The sequence below is a fragment of the Mus musculus genome, chromosome 9, assembly GCF_000001635.26.
Source record: "Mus musculus strain C57BL/6J chromosome 9, GRCm38.p6 C57BL/6J".
Classification (NCBI taxonomy): Eukaryota; Metazoa; Chordata; class Mammalia; order Rodentia; family Muridae; genus Mus; species Mus musculus.
Genome location: NC_000075.6, coordinates 106,710,228 through 106,734,596, shown reverse-complemented (window position 1 = coordinate 106,734,596; position 24,369 = coordinate 106,710,228). Strand labels below are relative to the sequence as shown.

General features: G+C 43.0%; 1 protein-coding gene across 2 annotated transcripts in view; it reads left to right on the top strand.

Annotated features, from left to right (window-relative positions):
- Rad54l2 (RAD54 like 2 (S. cerevisiae)) overlaps positions 1–24,369 on the top strand; it is a 101,134-nt gene that overhangs the window by 54,617 nt on the left and 22,148 nt on the right. The window contains exons 3-13 of one of the 2 annotated variants that reach the window (NM_030730.2): positions 11,683–11,881; positions 14,133–14,272; positions 14,873–14,989; positions 15,458–15,684; positions 16,666–16,848; positions 17,278–17,411; positions 18,340–18,536; positions 21,011–21,353; positions 22,088–22,265; positions 23,678–23,929; positions 24,145–24,263. In NM_030730.2, the coding sequence (NP_109655.2) occupies positions 11,683–11,881; positions 14,133–14,272; positions 14,873–14,989; positions 15,458–15,684; positions 16,666–16,848; positions 17,278–17,411; positions 18,340–18,536; positions 21,011–21,353; positions 22,088–22,265; positions 23,678–23,929; positions 24,145–24,263 (2,089 nt within the window). Of the gene's footprint in view, positions 1–11,682; positions 11,882–14,132; positions 14,273–14,872; positions 14,990–15,457; positions 15,685–16,665; positions 16,849–17,277; positions 17,412–18,339; positions 18,537–21,010; positions 21,354–22,087; positions 22,266–22,743; positions 22,883–23,677; positions 23,930–24,144; positions 24,264–24,369 lie in introns of those variants that run through there. The other variant, XM_017313702.2, reaches the window with a different exon arrangement.

The following is a 24,369-nucleotide window of genomic DNA, read 5'->3' as shown; positions in this document are numbered from 1 at the left end:
GCTTTCTTTGCAAAACTTGGCTGTAGATCACTGTGTGTGTATTAAATTGCAACATCAAATATTTTACTATTTTTTCAAATAACTACTAACATTATACAAAAAGTGGCAACAAATGTCTACAATGAGCCAAATATATGTTTTATGATTATGAACATTGCTCTAACTTCTAGAAAACATGGACCACAACATCACAGTAGATTAGCAAGATATTATACAGTGAATTTACTTTTTTACACGTTGAAATTTTTGATTTTGTTTGTTTGTTTGTATGAGAATTTCATAACTGGGCACTGCTTCTAAATCACTCACCTTTCTCATTTCCCTTCCAGTTCCTTCAGTGCTCTCCACTAAATTCATGATCTCTTCTTTAATTATTATTGTTACATGTATATAGATATGTGCATATATCTACATTATGTAGATATACACATACTTGTCTATATGCATGTATGTATGTGTGCATATGTGTATATGTAACCTATGTAGTCTATTTAGCTTTGTTTGTATATTTATGCTTCAAGGTTGATCACTTAGGGTTGGATCCTGTGTGGGGGTGTGGCCCTGGAGGCATCTGATTCTCCTGCTTTCAGTATCTAGTGACTTCTTGAGCTGTTCTCATCTGGGTAGAGCCACGTGAAATTTCCCCTGTCTGCACTGGCATGTCAATTAGTGTTGTCTTTTTACAGGTCTGATTCTGGCAACTCTAGTTTTGAGAGTTCATGGGTATATTTTCCTTGTCATGTCTAGGGGACATGATCTATCAACAAACACCCTTGGCCTCTGGGTCTTAGAATCTTCCTTGCCCCCCTTTTCACTGTTTTCCCTGACCTTTAGGGCTAGAGATTGCAGTGCAGATGTGTCAGTTGGGATTATTGAGCACGTCATATTCTGCATTTTGACCAGTTGGAATCTCTAGTGTCTGTATGTTGCAAATAGATGCTTCTGTGATGAAAAAATAAGAGTCTCTTTTTTGTGTAGCCCTGGCTGTCCTGGAACTCACTCTGTAGACCAGAGTGGCCTTGATCTCTGAGAACCATCTGCTTCTACCTCTGATTAAAGGCATGCACCACCACCTCCTGGCAATTTTTATTTTGTTTTGTTTCGTTTTGTTTTTCCATACAGGGTTTCTCTGTAGCCCTGGCTGGCCTGCTCTGTAAACCAGAGTGGCCTCAAACTCAGAGATCTGCCTGCCTCTGACTCCTAAGTGCTGGGACTAAACATGTGTGCCAACCTGCCTGGTGGTGAGAGATCCTCTGATTTGTTGATATAAGGATAGACACTTAGAAAACAGAAATGATATTGGTTTAAGAAAGTGGCAGTAGTAAGCTCTCCTCTAGTGTCTATGACTTTTCCATGACTGTTCTAGCCATGAGTATAGTTGGCTAGATTTACAGTATCAAGCATGAATTCTCTCCTGTTAAATGGGCCTTAAGTCTAATTAGACAGCTCTTGGTTAACTCAGGCTACAACTCAGGCTCTCTTGCCCAGAGATGGTGTTGTCCCACATCAATCATCAGTCAAGGAAAGGCCCCACAGGGGCTGGGGAGATGGCTCAGAGGTTAAGAGCACGATTTCTCTTCTGAAGTCTCTGAGTTCAAATTCTAGCAACCACATGGTAGCTCACAACCATCAACAATGAGATCTGATGCCCTCTTCTGGTGTGCCTGAAGATGGCTACAATGTACTCATATACAAGAAAAGGCCCCACAGACATGGTTACTGGCCAGTTTGATCTAGGCAGTCCCTTACTAGAGACTCCCTCAAATAATTTTGGGTCTAGGAGACCTAACAACCTGAATTTGATATCTGGGACTCATGATGGAGAGAGAAAACCAACTCCCACAAATTGACCTCTGACTTCCACATGTAGTGGTACTCCCCCAAAATAAATGTACAGAATCCCTCCATGTTTTGGTAAGAATTGTGTAGACAATAAAAGATAGGCCTGAACCCTGTTAGTGGAAGGAGGGTTCATTTTAGCCAGGGTGGGACTGGTGGGGGCCTGGTGGGGCTTGAAGAAGGGAGTGTTTGTAAAATCAACTCTTGGTTTTGTTTTGGTCTCAAATTCTTTGTTACCAAGAATGACCTTGAATTTCTGATTCCTCTGACAACACCTGAGTGCTGGGAAGTTCAGGCATGTGCTACGATGCCTTCTATGCTTGTTCTAGTTTCTGTTGTTTTCCAGACAGGGTGTAGTCCTAGGTGTATTGGAACTTGCCCTGTAGACCAGATTGAATTTACACAGATCCACCTGCCTCTGCCTCCCAAGTGCTGAGATTAAAGGCATGTGCCACCATCACCAGGGTTCTTTTATTTTATTTTTTAAATTACTTTTATTTTATTACTTCATATTCCTATATAGCCCAGGCTGGTCTTAAATCACTCCTAAAACCAAAGAGTTTAGAAATATTTATTATTGCTCTGTTTTTGGCTTCAGGAAGGTCCTAACTGGCTGACTAACATTCTTGCCCATTAAAGTTTCTTTTCTTTGTAATTTTGTAGGGTCTCATGTAGCTCAGATTGGTCTCAAGCTCACTTTGTAGCTGAGATTGGCCTTCAACTATTAATCTTCTGTCTTTACCTCCACAATGCTGGATCGCAGGCATTCACCACTATACAGGACTTCTCTTCTCTTCTCTTCTCTTCTCTTCTCTTCTCTTCTCTTCTCTTCTCTTCTCTTCTCTTCTCTTCTCTTCTCTTCTCTTCTCTTCTCTTCTCTTCTCTTCTTTCTTTCTTTCTTTCTTTCTTTCTTTCTTTCTTTCTTTCTTTCTTTCTTTCTTAGATTTATTTATTATATGTAAGTACACTGTAGCTATTTTCATACATACCAGAAGAGGGCATCAGATCTTGTTACGGATGGTTGTGAGCCACCATGTGGTTGCTTGGATTTGAACTCAGGACCTTTGGAAGACCAGTTGGTGCTCTTAACTGCCGAGCCATCTCTTCAGCCCCACTTCTCTACTTTTTATGATGACATCTCATTATTTTCAAAGATAGTTTTGAATTTCTAGGCTGAAATGATTCTCCTGTCTCAGCCTCCTGGGTAGCTGGGGCTACAGGCACACTACATTTTTTTTTTTACCATAGATCTTATTTTATGCTTATTTGCATATCTAGTGAATTTTAAAGATTTGGTTGGATATAGTGGCTTACTCTGTAATCCTAGAATTTGGGAAGGTAAGGCAGGAGGATGCCTTGAGTTTAAGGGTAGCTAGCCTGTTCTCTAGAGAGAGAGGGCCCTAGTCTCAAATAATAACAAAAATTCCTTTGTACACATTTTATCATGCAGTTCTAATCTTTTTTTCTCAGAAGACTGTTCATTCTAATTTGAACAAGCAGTTCAGTTGTTGATTGATCACCTTAGTTTGAGAATCTTTGGGTTTAAACTTTAAAAAAAAGGACTGGGGAAGGACTAGCCTAGGACTTACTCGGGCAGTTATTCCTAAGGGAGAGCTTCCTATAGCCTCAGCTGTGCTGTAGGGGTGCTAATGAGGTGCTAAGGAGATCGGACAGCTCTGCAGCTCCCAAACTCCCACTGCTTCCCCAGCTCTGTTAAATGTTAGGGTTTTCTGCTTTTCTGCTGCCCCTGTCTTCTAAGTCCAGCTTGGTGTGTGCACGGATAGCCCGGTCTTGCCGTTGCAGACTCCTGGGCTCCCTCACTTGGACTTGCAGCTTTCTGTGCTCCAGTAGGAAACTGTCTCCTAGTGTTGACAGTCTAGCTCCCTGTGAGCTTCAGTGGTTTCAATTGCCGTTTCAATGCTTGACTGGGGCTCTGTAGCAGCATATGGCTATTTACTTGATGTGTGCGTGTGGGAAGTGTACGCACCTATGTAGAAGTCTGAGGACAAGTTGTAGGAGTTGCTTCTGTTCTTGCATTGTGTGAGTCCTGGGATTTAACTCAACAGGCTTCAAGGCAGCAGGCCATGTCATCGTGTGTTACTTAGTGGCAGCAGGCCATGTCTTCGTGTGTTACTCAGTGGCAGCAGGCCATGTCTTCATGTGTTACTCAGTGGCAGCAGGCCATGTCATTGTGTGTTACTTAGTGGCAGCAGGCCATGTCATTGTGTGTTACTTAGTGGCAGCAGGCCATGTCATCGTGTGTTACTCAGTGGCAGCAAGCCATGTCATTGTGTGTAACTTAGTGGCAGCAGGCCATGTCTTCATGTGTTACTTAGTGGCAGCAGGACATGTCTTCATGTGTTACTCAGTGGCAGCAGAACATGTCATCGTGTGTTCCTTCTCCACCACTCCCTTTTGTTTTTATTCTGATGTGACAGACGTAAACTTTACTTTCTTTTCTTTTTTTTTTTTTAAGATTTATTTATTATTATATGTAAGAACACTGTAGCTATCTTCAGGCACACCAGAAGAGGGCATCAGATCTAATCAAATTCAGTATATCTTTGGATGGTAGTACCATTAAAAAAATATATGGTTTACGGTGCACACCTGTAATCCCAACATTCAGGAAGTAGAGACAGGAGAATCAGGAGTTCAAGTTCATCCTAAGTTACATAATGAGATTTTAAAAAATGTAATGAATCATTTATCTTTAAACTTGTTATAAAATTTATAAAAGGTGAGGTCACCATTAAAGGCTAGGAGTAGTGATGGGACTTACAGCGAAATAGAAAAGGAACAATTATTTTGGAAATTTATTTTTATCAATTCTTTGAAAATGTCATACATGGATACTATGTATTTTGATCATATTCACACCCAGTCCCCTCCTTTAACTACTCCCAGATCCAACCCTATTCCCTCATGCTCTCCTAACTTTGTCTTTTTAAAATTTTAACCTTCCAGGTCTATTTTTCGTGTGTGTGTGTGTGTGTGTGTGTGTGTGTGTGTGTGTGTGTGTGTGCTCTATAGACCAGTCTGGCTACAGAAAAATCCACCTGCCTGCCTCTCAAGTACTAGGATTAAAGATGTTTACCACCATTGCCAGGTTCTCCAAGTCCAATTTATTTTGGCTGTATACTCACAGGTGTGGGGCCAACCACTGGCGTTTGGGCACATCTTCCAGGAACATGGCCCTTAAAAATGACAGTAGTCTAGAGAGATGGCTCTGTGGATAAGAACATTGCTGCTCTTCTAGAGGACCAAGGTTCAATTCCTTCACCCATATAGCAGCTCATAGCTGTTGGTAATATTAGTTCTAGGGGATCTGATGCCTTCTCCTGGCATCTTCAGGCATGCACACTGTTCACAGACATATAGGCAAGCAGAGTACCTATACACAATAAATTAAAACAACAGCAAACCCCCAATCCTGACTCTCCCTCTTAGAAACCTTCAATTGTCAATAGCTCTTCAACTAGGGGTGGGGAGTCACAGCTGGTCGTTCTTCCATACTGGAATGTTGGCTGGCTTTGGGGGAAATGCTAAGCAAAAATTTGATTGGGATTAAGACAGAATATCCAACAACTTCTGAACTGACTATAAACCTGTCTCTGCTACCCTGTGTTATACGTTTGTACACATGTATTCTCAGCATTGATTATAAAATTAAATTTTATTGATCAACTCTGAAACCCATTTAAGATGCTCTACATTTTATACCATTTACTACTATTTCCATACATGTGTAGAGACTGGAGGTCAACTTTAAGTGACTTCTTTATTGTTCTCACTGAACCTAGATCTCAGCTAGGCTGGCTGGTTGGCCAGCAAGTTCCTGGGGCACGTCTCTTGACTATGTAGGTACATGCTGCCATGTCTGGTTTTTAGGTGGGTATTGGGAATCTAAACTTGGTTCCTCATACTTTATCCACCGAGTCATCTCCTTGGCCCAAGATTTTATTCTTTATGTAAAAATAAACAAGCATATATACTTCAATGTGCAAATATGTTTAAATTTTCACAAATATAATTATATGTACACAAAAGAATTAAAATTTTAAATAGCATATATTATGTATGCTTGAATATCTTTATTATTGTAAAAAAATTTTGGGGGGGGGGAGGTAAGGTCTCACCTTATATTATTATAGCTCAGGAAAACCTAGAAGTCACTCTGTAGTCTGGTCTGTCTGGCCTTGAACTCAGTGATCATCCACCTCGGCCTCCTCAGAGCTGTGCTACAGGCATGAACCGCCCTGCCAGTCCTCCCTCTCTCCCTCCCTCTCAGGGCTGGGGCAGGGTTTCTCTGTGTACCCTTGGCTGTCCTGGAACTCGCTCTGTAGACCCTTGTAAAAATCACTTTGATCTCGTCTTATGGAAGTTTGTTTTTTAACTTGTATTTCACTAGTCTTCATGTGTGCTTCATGCCAGTACCTCATTTTTGAATATTGCAGCTTTGTACTAAGTTTTGAAATAAAAATAGGAATCTTCCAACCTTGCACCTTTAAAAAATGTTTTTGGTTAACTTTGTAACTATTATTTATTGCAACACTTTTTCTCACTTGTTTATGTGTGGCTTTTTATGAGATGCAATGATAAAGTTGAATATCTGTGATGGAGATGTTATTACCTGTAGAATGTAAATTTTTATTATATGATTCACTATTGAAGATATTTGCAGATACTTGAACACTAAAGCACTATTTATTACTCCAGTGGTAATAGAATAGAATAAAAATAAAGGAAGGGAAAATATACAAAGGCGTGTAGACCACTGTACATGCAAATGGAAGGAAGAACATGCCCAGCAGCAAGAGAATGGTGCTAGGTGATTTTGCTTACAGTGTGCCATGCACGTGGCAATTGTGCACTCTTTGTCAAGGAAGCACTCAGATACAGGGCCGGTGACAAGGCTCAGTGGGTAAGTGTGCTCCTTGTTACGCTTGATAGTCAAGTCTGACCCCAGAACCCATATGTTGGAAGAAGAGAACCAACTCCCACAAGTTGTTTTCTGACCTCCACACATGCATGTTTGCACATGAACACACACACTCACATGCACACAAAATAAAAATTTTTTAAAATTTACATATATGAGGCAGCTAACAGAACTCAAGAAGGTATATACTCACTAATCAGTATATGAAATATATAAATATATATTCACAAATGTGGAGAAATTAGCATATAGGTAGTTGAGAGTTTAGTGCTCATTTAATTTATTTTCCCTTAAAACTTAAAAAGTTGCACTTGCATATAGCCCAGCAACAGAGCACTGATCTAGTCTGTCCAATACTGTATGCTTAACTCTCTGCACTGCAAAAGTTAGAGATAAATTACTATTTAAATTATGCAATTTTGAAAGATAGTGAACACAGTGACAGGATGAACTTGCTGTGATTATTATTATTTTGGGGGTTGTCACACCCCCTGTTGCCTTTAAATATCTATATTTGGGGTTCTACCCCAGTTCAGATCATTTAGTTCCCAAATAAAAGACACAGAGACTTTTAGGTTCATAATAAACCTTAAAGCACTAGAGCTGGGCAGACATCAGCCCTCTATGCTGTTTTGTCTATTTGCCTGTGGTGATCCCTAAGATATCGCTTGCCAGGTTCTGCCTGGGCCACTCCTACTCTATCAGGCCAGTCCTTGTGACTGTGCCCTCACTATCCACTAACCCCATGGCAACCTCCTTCCTTCCTCCTCTGTCTCTTAGTCCCTGCCTGAGAACCCAAGCCCAGGAACCTTCTCTGTGCCTCCCTCTCTTCTGCCTAGCCTAGGCTGTAAGCAAGGTTTATCTCTGGTCAGGAGCAACCAGATCTTGGTAGCCATATTTAGCATTTGAATACACAGCAATATCAGACCAACTCCCTACATGAACTCTCTGTCTGCTTCCAGCTCTATTCCAGCAAGCCAGTCTGTCATTTGTTCTCAGGTCTTCCATCCTTAACATTATAAACCGTTTTCCCCCTTGATTAGAGCCGTACCTCGGGCTGGAATTCGCCAGGTGGACCAGACTGGCCTCACACTTGGTCCAGTGCAAGCCTCCTGCTTCTGCCTTCCGCTGCTGGAAGCACAGGCATGGGCCACTGTGCCTAGCTTTCAAATTATAAAAGGAGCTCCTGGGTCTGGAAAGATGCCTTAGTAGTTGTGAACTTCTCTTGAAGAGGACCTGGGTTTTGTTCCTAGCAGGCTCACACCTGCCTGCAACTCCTGCTCTAGGAGAGCTGACACTTTCCCTCTGCAGGCACCCACAAGCGTGTAACATACCCTTCAGTCAGATTTGTACATATACACATGGTTAAACTTTTTAAATGTAGTTGTTTATATTATGAAATACTGAGATGATCCTCAATTATCTTTAAAATTATTTTTATTGTTAATTTATTTACATTTCCACAAGAATCACATATGGTTGGTATCCTTTTACATCTTTTTAATTTATTGATTTTTGCCTCCCTTATATATTTTTTTCTTGCAGTTTATTTCTGAGGAAAAGGATTTACTGGCTCTATAGTTTTATATATTCTAGATTTCACTGATTATACTCATGTGGTCTTGTTTAACATAATTTCTTTGTCTTTTTCAATTTTGTAAACTTCAAATGTGTTGAGATTAGGGTATAAAAATTTTGGTGCATATAGCCCATGGATTGTAGTGTATGCATAATTTTTACGTTTGTTTCTTGAGGAAGTATCTGAGTCTGGGATGTTTTCATTCTCTCTGTCATCTTGCCTCAGTCTTACAAGTACTGGGATTACCTGTATGTGCTACCACTCCTGACCCAGCATTTATCATTATATAATGCATTTACCACTATCATGCATTTTTATCACAGGACATTAGTAGGAAATGCTGAGTTTTAGAGGCCACTGGTCTCTCAGTATAGAGGGAAAGGGGTGATCCCTAGAAGTATATGTATTTGTGCACTTACTAAATGAAATGTGCGGGGTGGTGTGTCCTGTCTCTCTCCCTTGCCACCCATGCAAGGTTTATCAGTTAAATTTTTGGTGATGGTGGTATTTATAACTCATTTCCAAGAAGCTTATGCAAGTGGTCTTTGTTTATATAACTTGTGATTGCTACTCATAGGTGACTTGAGTGAAAGAGAAAGTTCAAGGCATTCAGGTCAGGGAGAAAGTTCAGGGGTATTTGTGCCCAGGTCTGAACCTATGATCTTAGCCAGGGTAGTAATAGCCATTGACTTTTAAGCTATGCAGATACTAATTACATTTGTTATATGTCAGAACGTAGGACTTTTTACCTTCTTGTTTGATTATAGGTGGGCCTACCACAACTGGCCAGTTTCTGAGCATTTAAAAGATTTTATTGCTATACTCAGCCCCCTGCCCCCCAACCCCAACCCCTGCTAAACCCTAGGTAATAGGCCTTATAGTTTGGAATGGATATTTAATAGTAAATCTGTCTGTAACTCTGAAAGACTAACAGTTGTGCTTTTTTCCTCCCAAGATCAGCCTATTCTATGTGGAAGCATGACAGGCAGAACAAGGAAACAACAGTTAGCAACAGGTTCTCACTGTCCAGCAGATCAATCTCAGCCCCCTTGGCTTGACCTTGCAGAGCTGCCCCCTGTTCTGACTCTGTCCTGTCTGCCTACTCTTTAACCTTGATTCCAACTGGTCCTCCAAGTAGTTACTCAATAAATTTGCTTGTGAAATAGAAACAAAACATAAAAAGATTTGGAGAGCATCAAAGGTCATTATCACGTCATGGGGTATAGTTCAGTGAGAAGACAACTCAGCTATTGTAAAACCAGGCCAGAGAACCAGCAAAGAACACTAGGTTGTCCAGTCCCAGCTCAGCTGCAAGAGTAGTAGGCCATTCTGCAGTTTTCATCTGATCTACCCCCAATAAGCCACCTCAGTAGGTGCTCACTCAACAGTGGATAGCCCCCTCCTGGGGATCTGCTATCTACGCAGCTGTTTACTTGGGACATGGTGGGATTGGGAGTCAGGATTGATGTGTAAAACTTCGGGGCTTTTCAATGCCTGCTCTTGCTCTAAAATAATGACACAGAGACTTGGTGTGTTTATTAATAGCTCCTTGCACTATAGCTGGGCAGAGTTCTCATCTGTTCTAACCTGACTATGCTACTTCCCAGTCACATGGTGTTACCTGCCATCTTGGTTTTGCCCTGACTGTTCCTGCTCCGTTGGTGTCCTCCTGGACTAACCCTCTCGTGGCCACCTGCTCATGGCAAATTCTTCTCTTGCTGGTCTCTACCAGAGACCCTCTCACTGAGATCAGAATTCACTCTTTATTCTCTCTTGCCCCAATATTGGCTGATCAACTCTTTATTAAGCAGTCAGAGGCGATGAAAAACATTTTTCACACAACAACAAGACAGGAGATACTTGACAATGCCAACATCCAGACTGCAACCAGATCTCTGGACTCAGTACTCAGCATCTAAATAAATAGACGGTGCACAAAAACAACCCCTCAACCACATTGATGGCTCTCTCTTTTAGGAGATAAGAAATTAGGACAGAGAGTTGGACAGTTGTGAAAATGTGCGTCTGTATTTGAGAGTAAAGGGTGCTAAAAGGAAAGGGTTTTTGTTTGTTTGTTTGTTTGTTTGTTTTATCTATTGGTTTATTTCTTTTTTTCTGAGATACTGCCTAACTATGTAGTTCTAGCTGTCCTAGAACTCACTATGCAGACCAGGTCAGTCTTAAACTCACAGAGCTCTGCCTACCTGTGCTTCCTGAGTGCTGAGATTAAAGGTGTGCACCACTATACTTGACTGAAAGATAGTTCTTTTAATGGCAGACAGTTGCCTGGCTTTTCTTCAGAGCTGTTTGCAAGAGAAACAATCTTGGGAGAGCAGCTAAAAGACTTAGTGTTCTACTTTGACTCCACTCCTCCTTCAAGATAATTCTTTTTATTGTTAAGATTTAAGACCGTGAACTGGTACAGGCTTAAAAACAACAACAAAAAAAAAAACAGGCTTTACTTCAGTACAGTGTCATGGGTCCAAGGACATAGTTCCAAGCATGCAGGGACACAGATAATCTTGTTTGATAAATCCAGCCTCCTAAACTGTTCAGCATAGAATGACAAGGTAGATTGACACGGCTCTCCTGTGTAATATTTCCCATTCTGTTTCATTACTTTCAGCAGGAGGTTCAAAATCAGTCTGAATAAATCCCCTACATAAGAGTCTTCTGAAGAAAATAACTTACTTTGGGGCTGGAACACTTGCTGTTCTTACAGAGAACCTGGATTTAGTTCTTAGCACCACATGGTGACTTGCCCCTTCTTTAATATTCAGTACATATTGCTGTCTGTGCCTCAATATACATGAGCCATCTTTTGTAGAACACAATATTCTTTGAAGGGAGTCTTAAAACTATCTGTTGATACATCTGGGGCAGAGCTTGCCATTTGTAAATCTACACTAAATAGTTGACAAGTTGAACAAGTTAACTACGCCAAGCACTGAAAGGAGTAGTGTGAGTTGTCTCCAACTCCCAAATGCTGGGATGCAGGCATGCACCAGCACAGTCAGCACTCTGTGAGCATTCTGAGGCCAGAGGTCTCCCAACTCCTGTCATACCACTAAATGAATGTTGTCATTTGTTATGCGCCCTTCTCTGGTCAGGAGTAGGTCTAGGTTAGGTCCACACACTCTCTAGTCTTCAATAGCTCTGAAGTGTGAGCATCATTGTCTTTATTTTAGGTACATCTACTGGCATTCAGAGAGATATCACCTTGGGTGCAGAGTTGTAATTTGAACCTTGGGATGTCTGGCATCAAAATCCACCTCTTCCCCTGTCCCCAGTAAGCTACCTCTTTCTCCCCCGTTTTTTCTAGACACATCCCTGGAAGGCATGTGTGGCACTGAGCATGCCCAGCTGGGGGAAGATGGGCAGCGGCCGCCGCGGTGCACTTCAACTACCTCATCTCAGTCTGAGCCTTCAGAGCAGCTTAGGCACCAAGGCAAGATCCTAGCATCCGAGGACCCCAAAAAGAAGCGAGCTCAGAAGCCCTCTCACATGAGAAGAAACATACGGTGAGCTGTGTTCTGGGTAAGGAGAATTGGAGAGTATTACTAGTAGTTATAACAGAAAAATTAATCTGGGCAAAAATGTCCTTTCCAATGGAGAAAAGTGGCCATCTCTGAACCATCATTAAAAGTGCAGATGGCACACACTGTGACACATGCCTGCAATCAGGCACTTGGGATGCTGAGGCAAGAGAGCCATGAGTTCCAGACCAGCTAGATTACATAAGGAGACCCTGTCTCAAAACAGCAACAACTACAAAACAAAACAAAACAAAACCAAAAAACCCAAACCAAAAACACAGTAGTGAAGGGGCAGTTCAGACCCACTGTTAAAGCACAGAATGAATGTAGGGAAGGGTGTGTGTGTGTGTGTGTGTGTGTGTGTGTGTGTGTGTGTGTGTGTGTGTGTGTGTGTATGTAGGGGCCAGTAGCACTTGACCATTGAGAGGCCTTGGTGGCAGCTTAATGATGGTAGGGTCCTCTGACTTAGACTTTTCCTCTTTTATGTTTCAAGACATGAAGTTTAAAACAGATCAATAAACTATCAGCAACAACAGAAAACTCCCCATAAAACTGAGTCATCAAAAGAAAAAGAAAAAAAAGAAAAAAGAAAAGAAAAAAACTGAGTCATCTTCTCCTTGGAATTCGATTTCAGATAGTTGGAGACTGACCCAAGAGTGGGGCTTCTTCCGTGACCTAAAAGATAACTAAATATAACTTTCTTAACTTTCCAGATTCTCAACAGCCCTTCTTTCTGCCAAGTAACAGCTTGATCTATAAGGGGAAATAAATAACATCATTTTCCTGTTTCTTATACTTTGTTGTTCTTCATTTGTTTGTTTGAGATAGGGTCTAACCCAATAGCTGAGGCTGCCTGGGGCTCACTGTGTAGCCCTGGCATTGAATATGTGGTAATCTTCATACTGCAGTCTGTCAAGTGCTGGAATTAAAGTGTGGGCTACCAAGTTTGGCATTGCCCCACAGCTTTCAAAACATAGAATGGAAACTTGAAAGTATTACTCTTAAGTTTAGAAAATAATGAGACAGAATCCCTATTACCCTATTTGTTTGCCTAGCAACTTTAACTTTGTGTGTGTGCATGTCTGTGTGTGTGTGGGTGGGCGCACACACATGTGCATACCCATGTGTTGTGTATTTATGGCATACTGCAAGCACTAAAATGTGTGGAGGCCACAGTAAGTCATCAAAGTGTTTTCTTCTACTGCATTCCACCTTATTGCTGTGAGATGGGATTTTTCCACTGAATAGGGCGCTCATTTTGGCCAGAAGCTCTTAGGATCAGCCTGTCACTGCCCCCAGTAGTAGAGTTAGAAACATGTTCAGAAACTCCTGGCTTTTACATGGGTGCTGAGAATTTGAACTTAGGTCCTTATGTGTGCAGAACAAGTTCTCCTAGCTACTGAGCTGTTTCTTCCTCCATCTAATAGCAACACACACACACACACACACACACACACACACACACACACACACACACACACACACACTCTCTCTCTCTCTCTCTCTCTCTCTCTCTCACACACACACACACACACTCTAGTATAAACCACACTATTTTATTTAACGCTTGGTCTGTTTTTATTTGTATGTATGTGTGAGGGTGTGTGTTGGGGTGTGAGGTTAGAGGAGGATGTTCAGTATCTTCCTCTCTTGTTTTCTACACTATAGAAAACAGGTCTTTCCCTGAACCTGAAGCTCAATGTTTTTCAAACAGCACAGGAGAAAAAACAGGCATTTGCTGACCAGCAAACCCAAGCAGCCTTGTCTTTGTCCTGTCCTGTCCCACCTTCTGTCCACATCACCTGGTCAAGCCCAGCTTTTTAGGTGGGCGTTGGGAATTTTCTCTCAGGTCTCCTGTGTGCACAGCAGCTGCTCTCACCAACCAAGACAACCCCAGTTTGTATATGCAGAGTCAAATTGGTAGGGCTGTCGTGAGGACAACAAATGAGTGAAGTACGGTACTTCAGAACCATTGAGCTTTACCCAAGTCTTTTTGGTTTGTTTGTTTTTTGTTTATTTTTATATGTTGTTTGTTTGGATTGGCTTGGTTTTTGAAACAGGGTCTCACTCTGTAGCTCTGGCTGTCCTGGAACTCACTATGTAGTGCTATGGTGTGGAACTCAGATCTGCCTGTCTCTGCCTCCTGAGTGCTGAGATTAGAGGCTTGCACAACTACACCCAACTACATTGCACAAATCTTAAGTTAACTGAAGGGACATCTCTTTCTAATGTTTAGAAAGCTACTCCGGGAGGATCAGTTGGAGCCCGTAACCAAAGCAGCACAGCAGGAAGAATTGGAAAGAAGAAAGCGCCTGGAGCAGCAGAGGAAAGAATATGCAGCCCCCATTCCTACTGTCCCTTTGGAGTTCCTACCTGGTAAGCAGCCGTTTGTTAGGAATGACCACTAGTTCCAGGAGAAAAGGCCCTTAGCTCGCAGAGTGGTCAGATAGGTCTGGGTTGTAGTCTAGCAGAAACCCTGAAGGCCCTTTGCTTGTTGACAGCCTTTCATAGTCAGAAGCTCTGTCATTTAGAAAGTGGAAATAGATGAAAACTTACTCAGGTTAACTTTATTGAGGCTTGTTGTTTCCCCTGTAGTTTTAGATCTTAGCATGCCAGGGGAACTTGGAAGGGAGACTGGGACGTTTTCTTAGCTTCCCTCTGCTTCTCTTCTCAGTGATTTAGAGCAGCAGAAGAAGAGGGTGGGAAGCACTTGGAAATACGTTTGAGCTGAATGTGGGGAGTTTTACTTACTCTTTGAATTTAACTTTAGTTGGTGTGTGTGTGTGTGTGTGTGTGTGGTGTAGAGGCACATTTGTGGATCATGTGTAGAGGTCAGAGGACAACTTGGAGAAATTCGCTGTCTTCATGTGGGTCCTGATGATTACACTCAGGTCTCCAGGCTTGGCAGCGAGCGCTCTACCCGCTGAACCACCTCACTGGCCCTAAATGTCTTCCTGTCCATCTTTCTTTTCCCAGAGGAAATTGTCTTACGAGCTAGTGATGGTCCCCAACTCCCACCTCGGGTCTTAGCCCAGGAAGTCATTTGTTTGGACAGTAGCAGTGGCAGTGAGGATGAAAAGAGTAGTCGAGACGGTAAGGTCAGGCCAGAGGAGCCTCCATCCACTTCCTCCTGGTCCTTGGTCATCTTTACATTTAGTCCCTCCCTCCCTCCCTCCCTCCCTCCCTCCCTCCCTCCCTCCCTCCCTCCCTCCCCCCCCTTCCCTTTTTAATTGCTTGTGGTGGAGGTATTGAAGTCTTTCCCTGTAGTCTAGCCTGGAGCTCACAGTAACCTCTTTGCTTCTCAGCTGTGCAAGTGTGGGACTTATCACACCACCACACCTGACTTGGAAATACTTTTGAAAACTCCAGTCCTTGTTCATTTGGTTTGGAGTCTACCTCTAGCACGTATCCCTGTGTTAACTTAGCTTACCTTGTCTCTGAAAGAAAGAGACTTTAAAAACATTTCTTTTGTGAGTGGTGACAAGTTTTAGCTAACTCCCTGTCTCTCCCTCTGACCAACCACAGCACTCTGCTCCTTTGATATTTTTTCCCCTGACTCAGAGGTAATTGAGCTGAGTTCTGGAGAGGAGGATACGCTGCACATCGTGGACAGCAGTGAGTCTGTCAGCGAGGAGGACGAGGAAGAGGAGAAGGGTGGCACCCATGTGAATGACGCCTTAAACCAGCATGATGCTCTCGGGCGGGTCCTTGTCAACCTGAATCACCCTCCAGAGGAGGAGAATGTCTTCCTGGCCCCCCAGTTGGCACGGGCTGTGAAACCTCATCAGGTACAGCCATCTTCAGCCTACTCTCCTTGCCTTTTCCTTGCTGTAGACATTAACTGCTTCTGGTTATTAGTATTCTAGCCTGTAAAGTACTTGTTGGATCCCAAGAGCAGCTGTTGGAAAATCCTGATCCAGTTGATGTTTTAAGAGTCCTTTGAATATGAATACAGTGGAGAGAGGGAAGAGATAAGCCTCAGGCTAGCCCTGTCCAGTAGAAATCACTGTAGGGACTGGGAGGAGGCCTGGCTGTTAAGAACACACACTGTTCTTGCAGAGGACTCAGGTTTGGGGCCCAGCACTGGCATAGTGGCTCTGTAACTCCAATTCCAAGGCATCCAAGGGGTCCTGTATGCATATGGTGCACATACATACATGTCCTCAGGGGCACACACACACACACACACACACACACACACACACACACTGAAATAAATACTAAAAATGTCATTTACCACATCTTGGTTCTGATGAATCAATAAGGAAAATCTTGAGAGACATAGATTCAAAAGACATATGAAAGTCAGACTTTAGGTAATTTCTGAAGATTGAGAACATAATGGTTTGTATTGATCCATTTCTTGGAACGAGTACCAGTGAGTGAACACCCACAGTCAGAGGTTGACTCAGTTTCAGAACTTCCCACAGCAAGAACTATTGGGTTACCTGGAGGAGGCACCCCTCAGGCACAGAGCAGCCAGGCTGATTGAAGGACCTTGTCAGGAGTCTGATACTGAAGACTCTTTAGCTCCTATAGGACTTTATATGAGGTCAGTACTATTTTGTGTGTCACCAAGATGACTGTCACTAGCCAGAGTGACAAAATTCTGTAGACCAGTCAGGGTATAGGGAAACCTCCATCTTCACTGATACCAACATCTGACATAAATACATGCTTATTTACTGACCATTCCCAAGGTGAGTAAAACTATATAGCCCTGATCTCTGGTAGTGTTTCTGACATTTGTGTGCTTTGTTTCTTATCAGATTGGTGGGATCCGGTTCCTATATGATAACCTAGTGGAGTCCTTAGAAAGGTTTAAGACCAGTAGTGGCTTTGGCTGTATCCTGGCCCATAGCATGGGCCTGGGGAAAACTCTGCAAGTGATCTCCTTCATTGATGTCCTTTTCCGCCATACGCCAGCCAAAACAGTCCTTGCCATTGTGCCGGTAAGAGCTCTTAACTCACCCTTTGAACATCTCTGGGTACCTAAAAACTTGTTGAGTTCAACATACACACACACACACACACACACACACACACACACACACACACACACACACACACACACAGAGCGAGAGAGAGAGAGAGAGAGAGAGAGAGAGAGAATGAGAATATATGAATGTGTGTGAGAGAGAGTGAGAGTGAGTCTGTGTCTATGTTTGTGTGTGTGTTGGGGGTGAGGGGCAGTTTGTTAAATGTTAAAAGTGATGATGACCTGAATTCAAGCCTGGCAACCTGCATTGTGGCAGGAGAGCAGAGGACTGGCTCCCACAGGTTGTCCTCTGACCTCCACATGCACATAAACAAAATAAACAAAATATTTATAAAAAGAGAGAGAAAGAAAGAAAAAGCCAACTTTTTTGGGCTTGTCCTAGGTGAACACTCTTCAGAATTGGTTGGCAGAGTTCAACATGTGGCTCCCGGCTCCTGAAGCCCTCCCAGCCGACAGCAAGCCTGAAGAAGTCCAGCCTCGGTTCTTTAAAGTTCATATCTTGAATGATGAACACAAGTAGGTGGCCTACCTGTCCTCTCTGTCATAGTCATTTTAGACTTCTCTGGGACTATTGAAGTATGTCTCTCTGTCTTCCCAGATTTGATTTCTTGATGTTTCTATCTCTGTTCTTGCTCGCCCCTCACCCCCAGCACACACAGCTGTTCAGAACAGTCAGATTTATATAGCCTGGGAAGAGTGAAGTTTCTTAGTTCTGCTCTAGGATGCTTTTCTGTCATACTACGCCTACAACCTAGACACATTTCTGGTGCATACTGCTTTTAGTATTGTCTAGTCTGGCCTACATCTGTATCGCTGAGTAAGGGAAAAGCCTCCCCATATCAACATGACACAGTGAACCCATCAAAGACAGGAGACTCTGAGTGCCCCAGCAGGTGGCTGGGTGGCTGCTCCCTGCCCTGCTCTGTCAGGCTTTAGTGCTCAGGTGTGAGCAGAGGCACTGCCGAGGGCCTTTGCTTCTCCATTGCCTTTGCCCTTGTACTTTTCTGTTCTCCTTGGTTTATCATGGAATCCTGGTCAGATGCAAGGTGGAGTTGCCTTTCTTGCCATGGCTTGTGTTCACCATGGGAAAACCTGGAATGGTGTCTTGTAGGTATATGTGCAAGGGCTTAGCATTTCCTTTTGCCTCTTCCATAGAATTACTGATTCTCATTGGTTAGCCTTCATCAATGATTCAGTCCAGTATAAAGTAGTATTTCTGGGATACTAGAAAAGTTCTTGGTTAGCTAATCTACCTTGGGCTTGCTGCCAAATGAAATCTTTGCCAATAAAGCATTCCAGATATAAATCAATGCAGCTTTGATTTAAAAAATTCTTACTGATTAGCAGCTGAAGCAACAATATTTTCTTTCTGTTTTCCTTTTTTAAAAAAGAAAAACCAACTTTATAGAACAGTTTATAACTCACACAGTTCTCCCTTCTGCAGGACGGTGGCATCCCGTGCTAAAGTGACGGCTGATTGGGTTTCAGAGGGTGGAGTGCTACTGATGGGGTATGAGATGTACAGACTACTCACACTGAAGAAGTCCTTAGCCACAAGTAGGCCGAAGAAAACCAAGAAACGCTCTCATCCCGTCATCATTGATCTGGATGAAGAAGACCGGCAGCAGGAGTTCCGGAGAGGTGGGTGACTCATCCTGGGGGTGTCAGGGTGGGTGGCTTATCCTGGGGATGATCCTGGAGATGGCAGGGCAGAAGAGGCCACCAGTACCAGTTAGGTTTAAAATGAATTGTTAACGTAAACCAGCTATCTGGGTGGAACAACCTTCAGTGCCTTTCAGAAAGGACTGCATTTTCTGGAAGCCACTCCTAGACTCAAAGGACACTCCCTGGCTTTGTGTCCTTGGAAAGTAACTGCTGCCATTAGCAGTTCATAGAGATATTGTGAGAAAGTATTAAGAAAACATAAGTTGTTTTCTTATAAGGGCTGGGCATGGTGGTGAACATATTTAAATCTCAGCACTTGGGAGGCAGAGGCAGGCAGATCTCTGTGAGTTTGAGGCCATCTCTTTATTTTACATAGTAAGTTCCAGGCCATCCAGGGCTACACAGTGAGACCCTGTCTCAAAACAAAACAAACAAACAGAAAATCCTCTAAAGCTAATATTAAGACAGAAGAGTAGTGATATTTGTGAACTTATAAAAAGGAGTAATCTCAGTTGACCGTTCATGGTTTTATTCTATCTTTAAACAAACAAACCAAAACAATATTTAGGCTTCTAGAGATGGCTCAGCAGTTAAGAGCACTTGTTGCTCTTCTAGAGGACCCAGTTTTTCCCAGAACCTACACGATGGTCTATAACTCAAGTTTCAGGAGATCCCATGCCTTCTTCTGACCCCTACAGGCACCAAGTATGCACATGGTGTACAAACAGACATATATACATACAAACACACATAAATAAAATGAATAATTAGTAAAATCAAAACACACACACATGTTGATGATTCTTTGAGAATTTCATACAATGTATTTTAGTTATCATCACCCTCCTCCAACTCCCCCACCCCCACCCCCACCCCCACACACCTGCCCTCTCTACTCTTACCTCCCTACCCCTGTTCCTGCAACTCAAATTCAGTTCATGTTATTCTTGGGAGTGCATGTGGTGGACCCTCCAGAGGTGATATCATTAAAGAAAACTGACTGGCCCTCTCCCAGCAGCTCCCAAGTACCAGTAGCACCTAAGCTAATGTTGGGAATCCTGCCCACCTTTCCTCCTCTGTGCCAAGATTTCCCCTGGCTTGAGCTTGCCTGGGTTTTTTGCACACTACCACATTAACTGTGAGTCCCTATGCTTGCTGGTCTCTTGTGTCCAGAAAACAGATTTCTTAAAGTTATTTACCATCTCTGCCTCTTAACAATTTTTCTACCCCCTCTTTCACAAAGACCCTGTGTGCATGTCTCTGTGTGTGTGTGTGTGTGTGTGTGAGAGAGAGAGAGAGAGAGAGAGAGAGAGAGAGAGAGAGAGAGAGAGAGAGAGAGAGAGAGAGAAAATTGATTTATGGCTGAACACACTACAGTTTTTTACTCTGCATGTTGAACCATTGTGGATCTCTGTGTTAATTGTCCTAAAGTTCTCTGATGAGGAATGAGAAATGTACTGACCTATGGGTGCCCATTCTATTTTTTTTTTAAGAGTTATTTACTTATTATATGTAAGTACACTGTAGCTGTCTTCAGACACTCCAGAAGACAGAGTCAGATCTCGTTACAGATGGTTGTGAGCCACCATGTGATTGCTGGGATTTGAACTCCGGACCTTCAGAAGAGCAGTCGGGTGCTCTTACCCACTGAGCCATCTCACCAGCCCCCCATTCTATTTTTTAAAGAGCCTTTGTTGAAAGTTTTTAAGGATTTAGAAACCCAATTCCCAGCAACCACATGGTGGCTCACAACCACCTGTAATGAGATCTGATGCCCTCTTCTGGTGTGTCTGAAGACAGCTACAATGTACTCACATATATTAAATAAATAAATCTTTTTTTAAAAAAAAGGATTTAGAAACCATTCATTTTATAAGTCTTCATTCTGTGGTATGTCTATCCTGGGTTTGTATCTGTGGCAGGGTGACCATGTCATTTACAGTGACTAGGGAGTGACTGCGAGATCTTGTCCTTAACCAGCCCCTGTCAGCTAGCCTTCAGAAGGACCCAAAGTGCTGGATGACAAGAAAGAGCCCACTGTGGTGTCTAAATTATTCCTATGGGTTTTATCCAGACATATTTTTAATCCTACACTCACAATCAATGCAGGATCCCCCACCCCCAGTCCCTGTCTCCCAATTGATTTAAACCCCAGGATTGCAAGTAATTTTTATGTTAGCTTGAAAAAGAAAATTTTAAAGGGAATAAGTAAAGTAAGTTAAGGAGTGGGGATAAGAAGATATTAATGCAAGAGTCAGTGGCTAGGTTAGCCTCACACAGAACTTGTAGGAGCTTATCTGGCTGCTTCCCTTTTGTCAATGGGGGCTGACTCTTGCTTCCCTGCTTCCTTCATTTCTTCTGTCTCTTCCAGGGCTCTCCCCTACTTCTCATATTATTGACTAAGAGCAGGCCCTCTCACCCTCTGACTCCGGATCCTCTTCCCTCCTTAGAGTTTGAGAAGGCCTTATGCCGCCCTGGTCCTGATGTGGTGATCTGTGACGAGGGACACCGCATCAAAAATTGCCAAGCCAGCACCTCACAGGCTCTGAAGAACATACGTTCTCGTCGGCGGGTAGTGCTGACTGGCTACCCTCTACAGAACAACCTCATTGAGTACTGGTGCATGGTGGACTTTGTGCGCCCAGATTTCCTTGGTACTCGTCAGGAGTTTAGCAACATGTTTGAACGCCCTATCCTAAACGGACAGTGTATTGACAGCACACCTCAGGATGTCCGCCTCATGCGCTACCGGAGCCATGTTTTGCACAGCCTCCTGGAGGGCTTTGTGCAGAGGTGAGGTCTTGTTTTCTGAATCCTTCTATGGGTAGTGGGCATGCCAAAGCTCTTATGAAGGGAAAATACTACCACTAGAGGACCCTTCCTAGTGAAGCAGCAATAAAACTGAGAGACTAGCAGACTGTCCACATACTGTTTATTGTCTCGGGAAGTTTATCCCATAAGCTCTTCACTCAGAAGTTGTTTTTGTTGAATGTGATGGACTGTGTCTCCTAGCACTCAAGAGGCTGAGGCAGTGAGGCTGAGGCCAGTGAACTCAAGCTAGTGTCAGCTAAAGTTGTTGAAAATACCTGTTTTAACTTGTCTTTAAAAAAGGAATGAGCCAGCATTCTGCTGAATCTGATAAAAGAATAAATATGATTCTAGAATATTGCTTTACCAGTTGTAGCATCTCAGTTGATGTGGTGTAGGCTGATCTAAAGCAGCTCTTTATTTTCTCCTGGTAAGATGACAAATGTGGGAAAAAACTCAGACAGGCATCCCTGAATTTGGGCAAGAACCTAGAGTTAGTTGCTTTGGCCTTCCCTTTGGAGTTACCCCGTTAGCTGTGACTCAGGACAGCGTCACTGTCTGTACCATCCTGCTCCACACAAGGATGCATTGCATGTCAAGAGATTTCCAGAAAATGGTGTGGCAAGAGTGTAAGGCCTTGTTTATATCCTCAACTGATCCTGGCCACAGTTCCTGGGTGTGCTTTCTATAGGCCACTTCTGATCTCTTTGCCTCTGTAGGAGAGGCCACACTGTGTTGAAGATTCACCTCCCTGCCAAAGAAGAGAATGTGATCCTGGTGCGGCTTTCTCAGATCCAGCGAGATTTGTACACACAATTCATGGACCGTTTCCGGGATTGTGGTACCAGTGGCTGGTTAGGGCTGAATCCTCTGAAGGCTTTCTGTGTATGCTGCAAGGTGAGTGGGGCCCTCAGGGAATGGACGTAAAGTAAGGGTGCACATAAGTCCTGGGGCGGGATCCTCGTGGGAATTCTGGGTGAAGGAAGACTAGAGTTTAATGGGCTGCCCTCATTCACAACACAGCTGATTGTATACCACAAAACTTCTTGGGGTACTGCTCATATAATATGCTCAGTGCTTCCTTTTTGTGCTGAACCCCAGAAACTATCCTTTCTTAATGATTTTTAAAAATTTTTTTATTTTTATTTTTTGGTCTTGGAAAAGAAGGGTGATAGAGGACCATTGTGGGATGGAGAGTTTTTTTACTGCTATATGACTGAGGCTGGACCTATTGGTATATGCCTGTAATTAGCATTCAGGAGGCTGAAATAGGGTGTAGTGATCTGGGACAGCTTGAGCACCATAGGGAGACACTGCCTCCAAAAAGTAGAAAACAAAAATGGTTATACAAAGTACCTTTGGTTTGGTGTGTGTTTAGTAGGTTGAGGTCTTTCTTATTCCTGCTATTGATCCTATTTTTTTGACTTAGTGTCTCTGGATATATTCTTGGAACATCTATTAGATATTGTTCCCAATCCATCGTAAGTTGGCTGAAGATATATCTCTGAGATCAGGTGGGATTTCTTCATTCATTCATTCATTCATTCATTCATTCATTCATTCATTCGTTCATTTATTCATTCATCCACCTATCTATTCATTTAGAATCTTATTATATAGTCTAGGCTGTCTCGGAACTCAAATCCTCCTGCCTCAGCCTCCTGAATGTGGGAATTACTGGTATGTGCCACCACACCTGGCAATAGATGGGATTTCAAAATATCTCTTTTGTCTTTCAAAACATTATTCTACCACATTGTCTTGACTGGCCTTAAACTCTTGGCAATCCTCTTGCCTCAACCTTCTAAGTTCCATGACACATGGCTTTCAGAATACTGCTTTTGTAGCCACTGCCCTGACCAGAGCCAAGAAACAAAAGCACAAGCGCTCTTTGGATAGTGTTCTGGGTTATTTATTCTTCCTTCTTTCTCCTCTGTCAGGGATCTCAACTTTTCCGAGGAATTGTTCCTGAAATTACACCCAATTGGTTATGTATCAATCAGAGATCTTTCTTTCACAGGGAGGGATTCATTTTATTTTGTATAGTAGCTGAATCTAGCCACACAATGAAAACAAAGCATTCTTTCCCTGTTTGAGTTAAGAATGAAATGCTAGTGACACAGCCCTTTTGTGAACGCAGTGGCACTTCCTGTTCATGTGTCATTGTCATCTAGGCTAGCAGTGAAATACAAGCTCTTTGACTAGGAAAGGAATATTTGTAGCAAGTGTTTGTTTGAGCATGTCTCCGTATTCCTTGGGACCCCCTTGGAATGTTCTCTGCTCTATAGCTTTCCTTTGTTTAACTTTAGATCTGGAACCATCCTGATGTGCTGTATGAAGCCCTTCAGAAGGAAAACCTAGCCAATGAGCAAGACCTAGATGTGGAAGAACTTGGCTCAGCGGGGACCAGTGCCCGCTGCCCACCACATGGCACAAAAGTCAAGGGAGAAGATAGTGCCTTGCCTTCCTCAATGGGAGAAGCAACCAACAGCAAGTTCCTACAGGGAGTTGGCTTTAACCCTTTCCAGGAACGGGGCAATAACATTGTTACATATGAGTGGGTGAGTCAATCAGAGCCTTCAGTAGCCATAGCTGCTTCTGAGGAGGGATGGTGATGAGCAGCCTGGGGAGAGGATAGTTCACACACTCACTGCACTGAGCGGCCTATGCAAAGAACGCTAAAGGTAGCTACCAGGCCACTGCCTTAGAGGAGAGAACTTTATTTCTACCCATTCAGCCTTGGATCTGCCCCAATCTCCTTGCTTCTCTTTTGCAGGCCAAGGAGCTTCTGACTAATTATCAGACTGGAGTCCTGGAGAACTCTCCCAAGATGGTACTGCTTTTCCACCTGATTGAAGAAAGCGTGAAGCTCGGGGACAAGATTCTTGTATTTAGGTGAGAAGATGCTTAATATCTGTAGGACAGTCGAGTGCAGTAGCTACAGAGCAAGACCATCAAGTGTCATCGTGCCCTTTGCCTTTTCCAGTGCGCTGTAACCAAG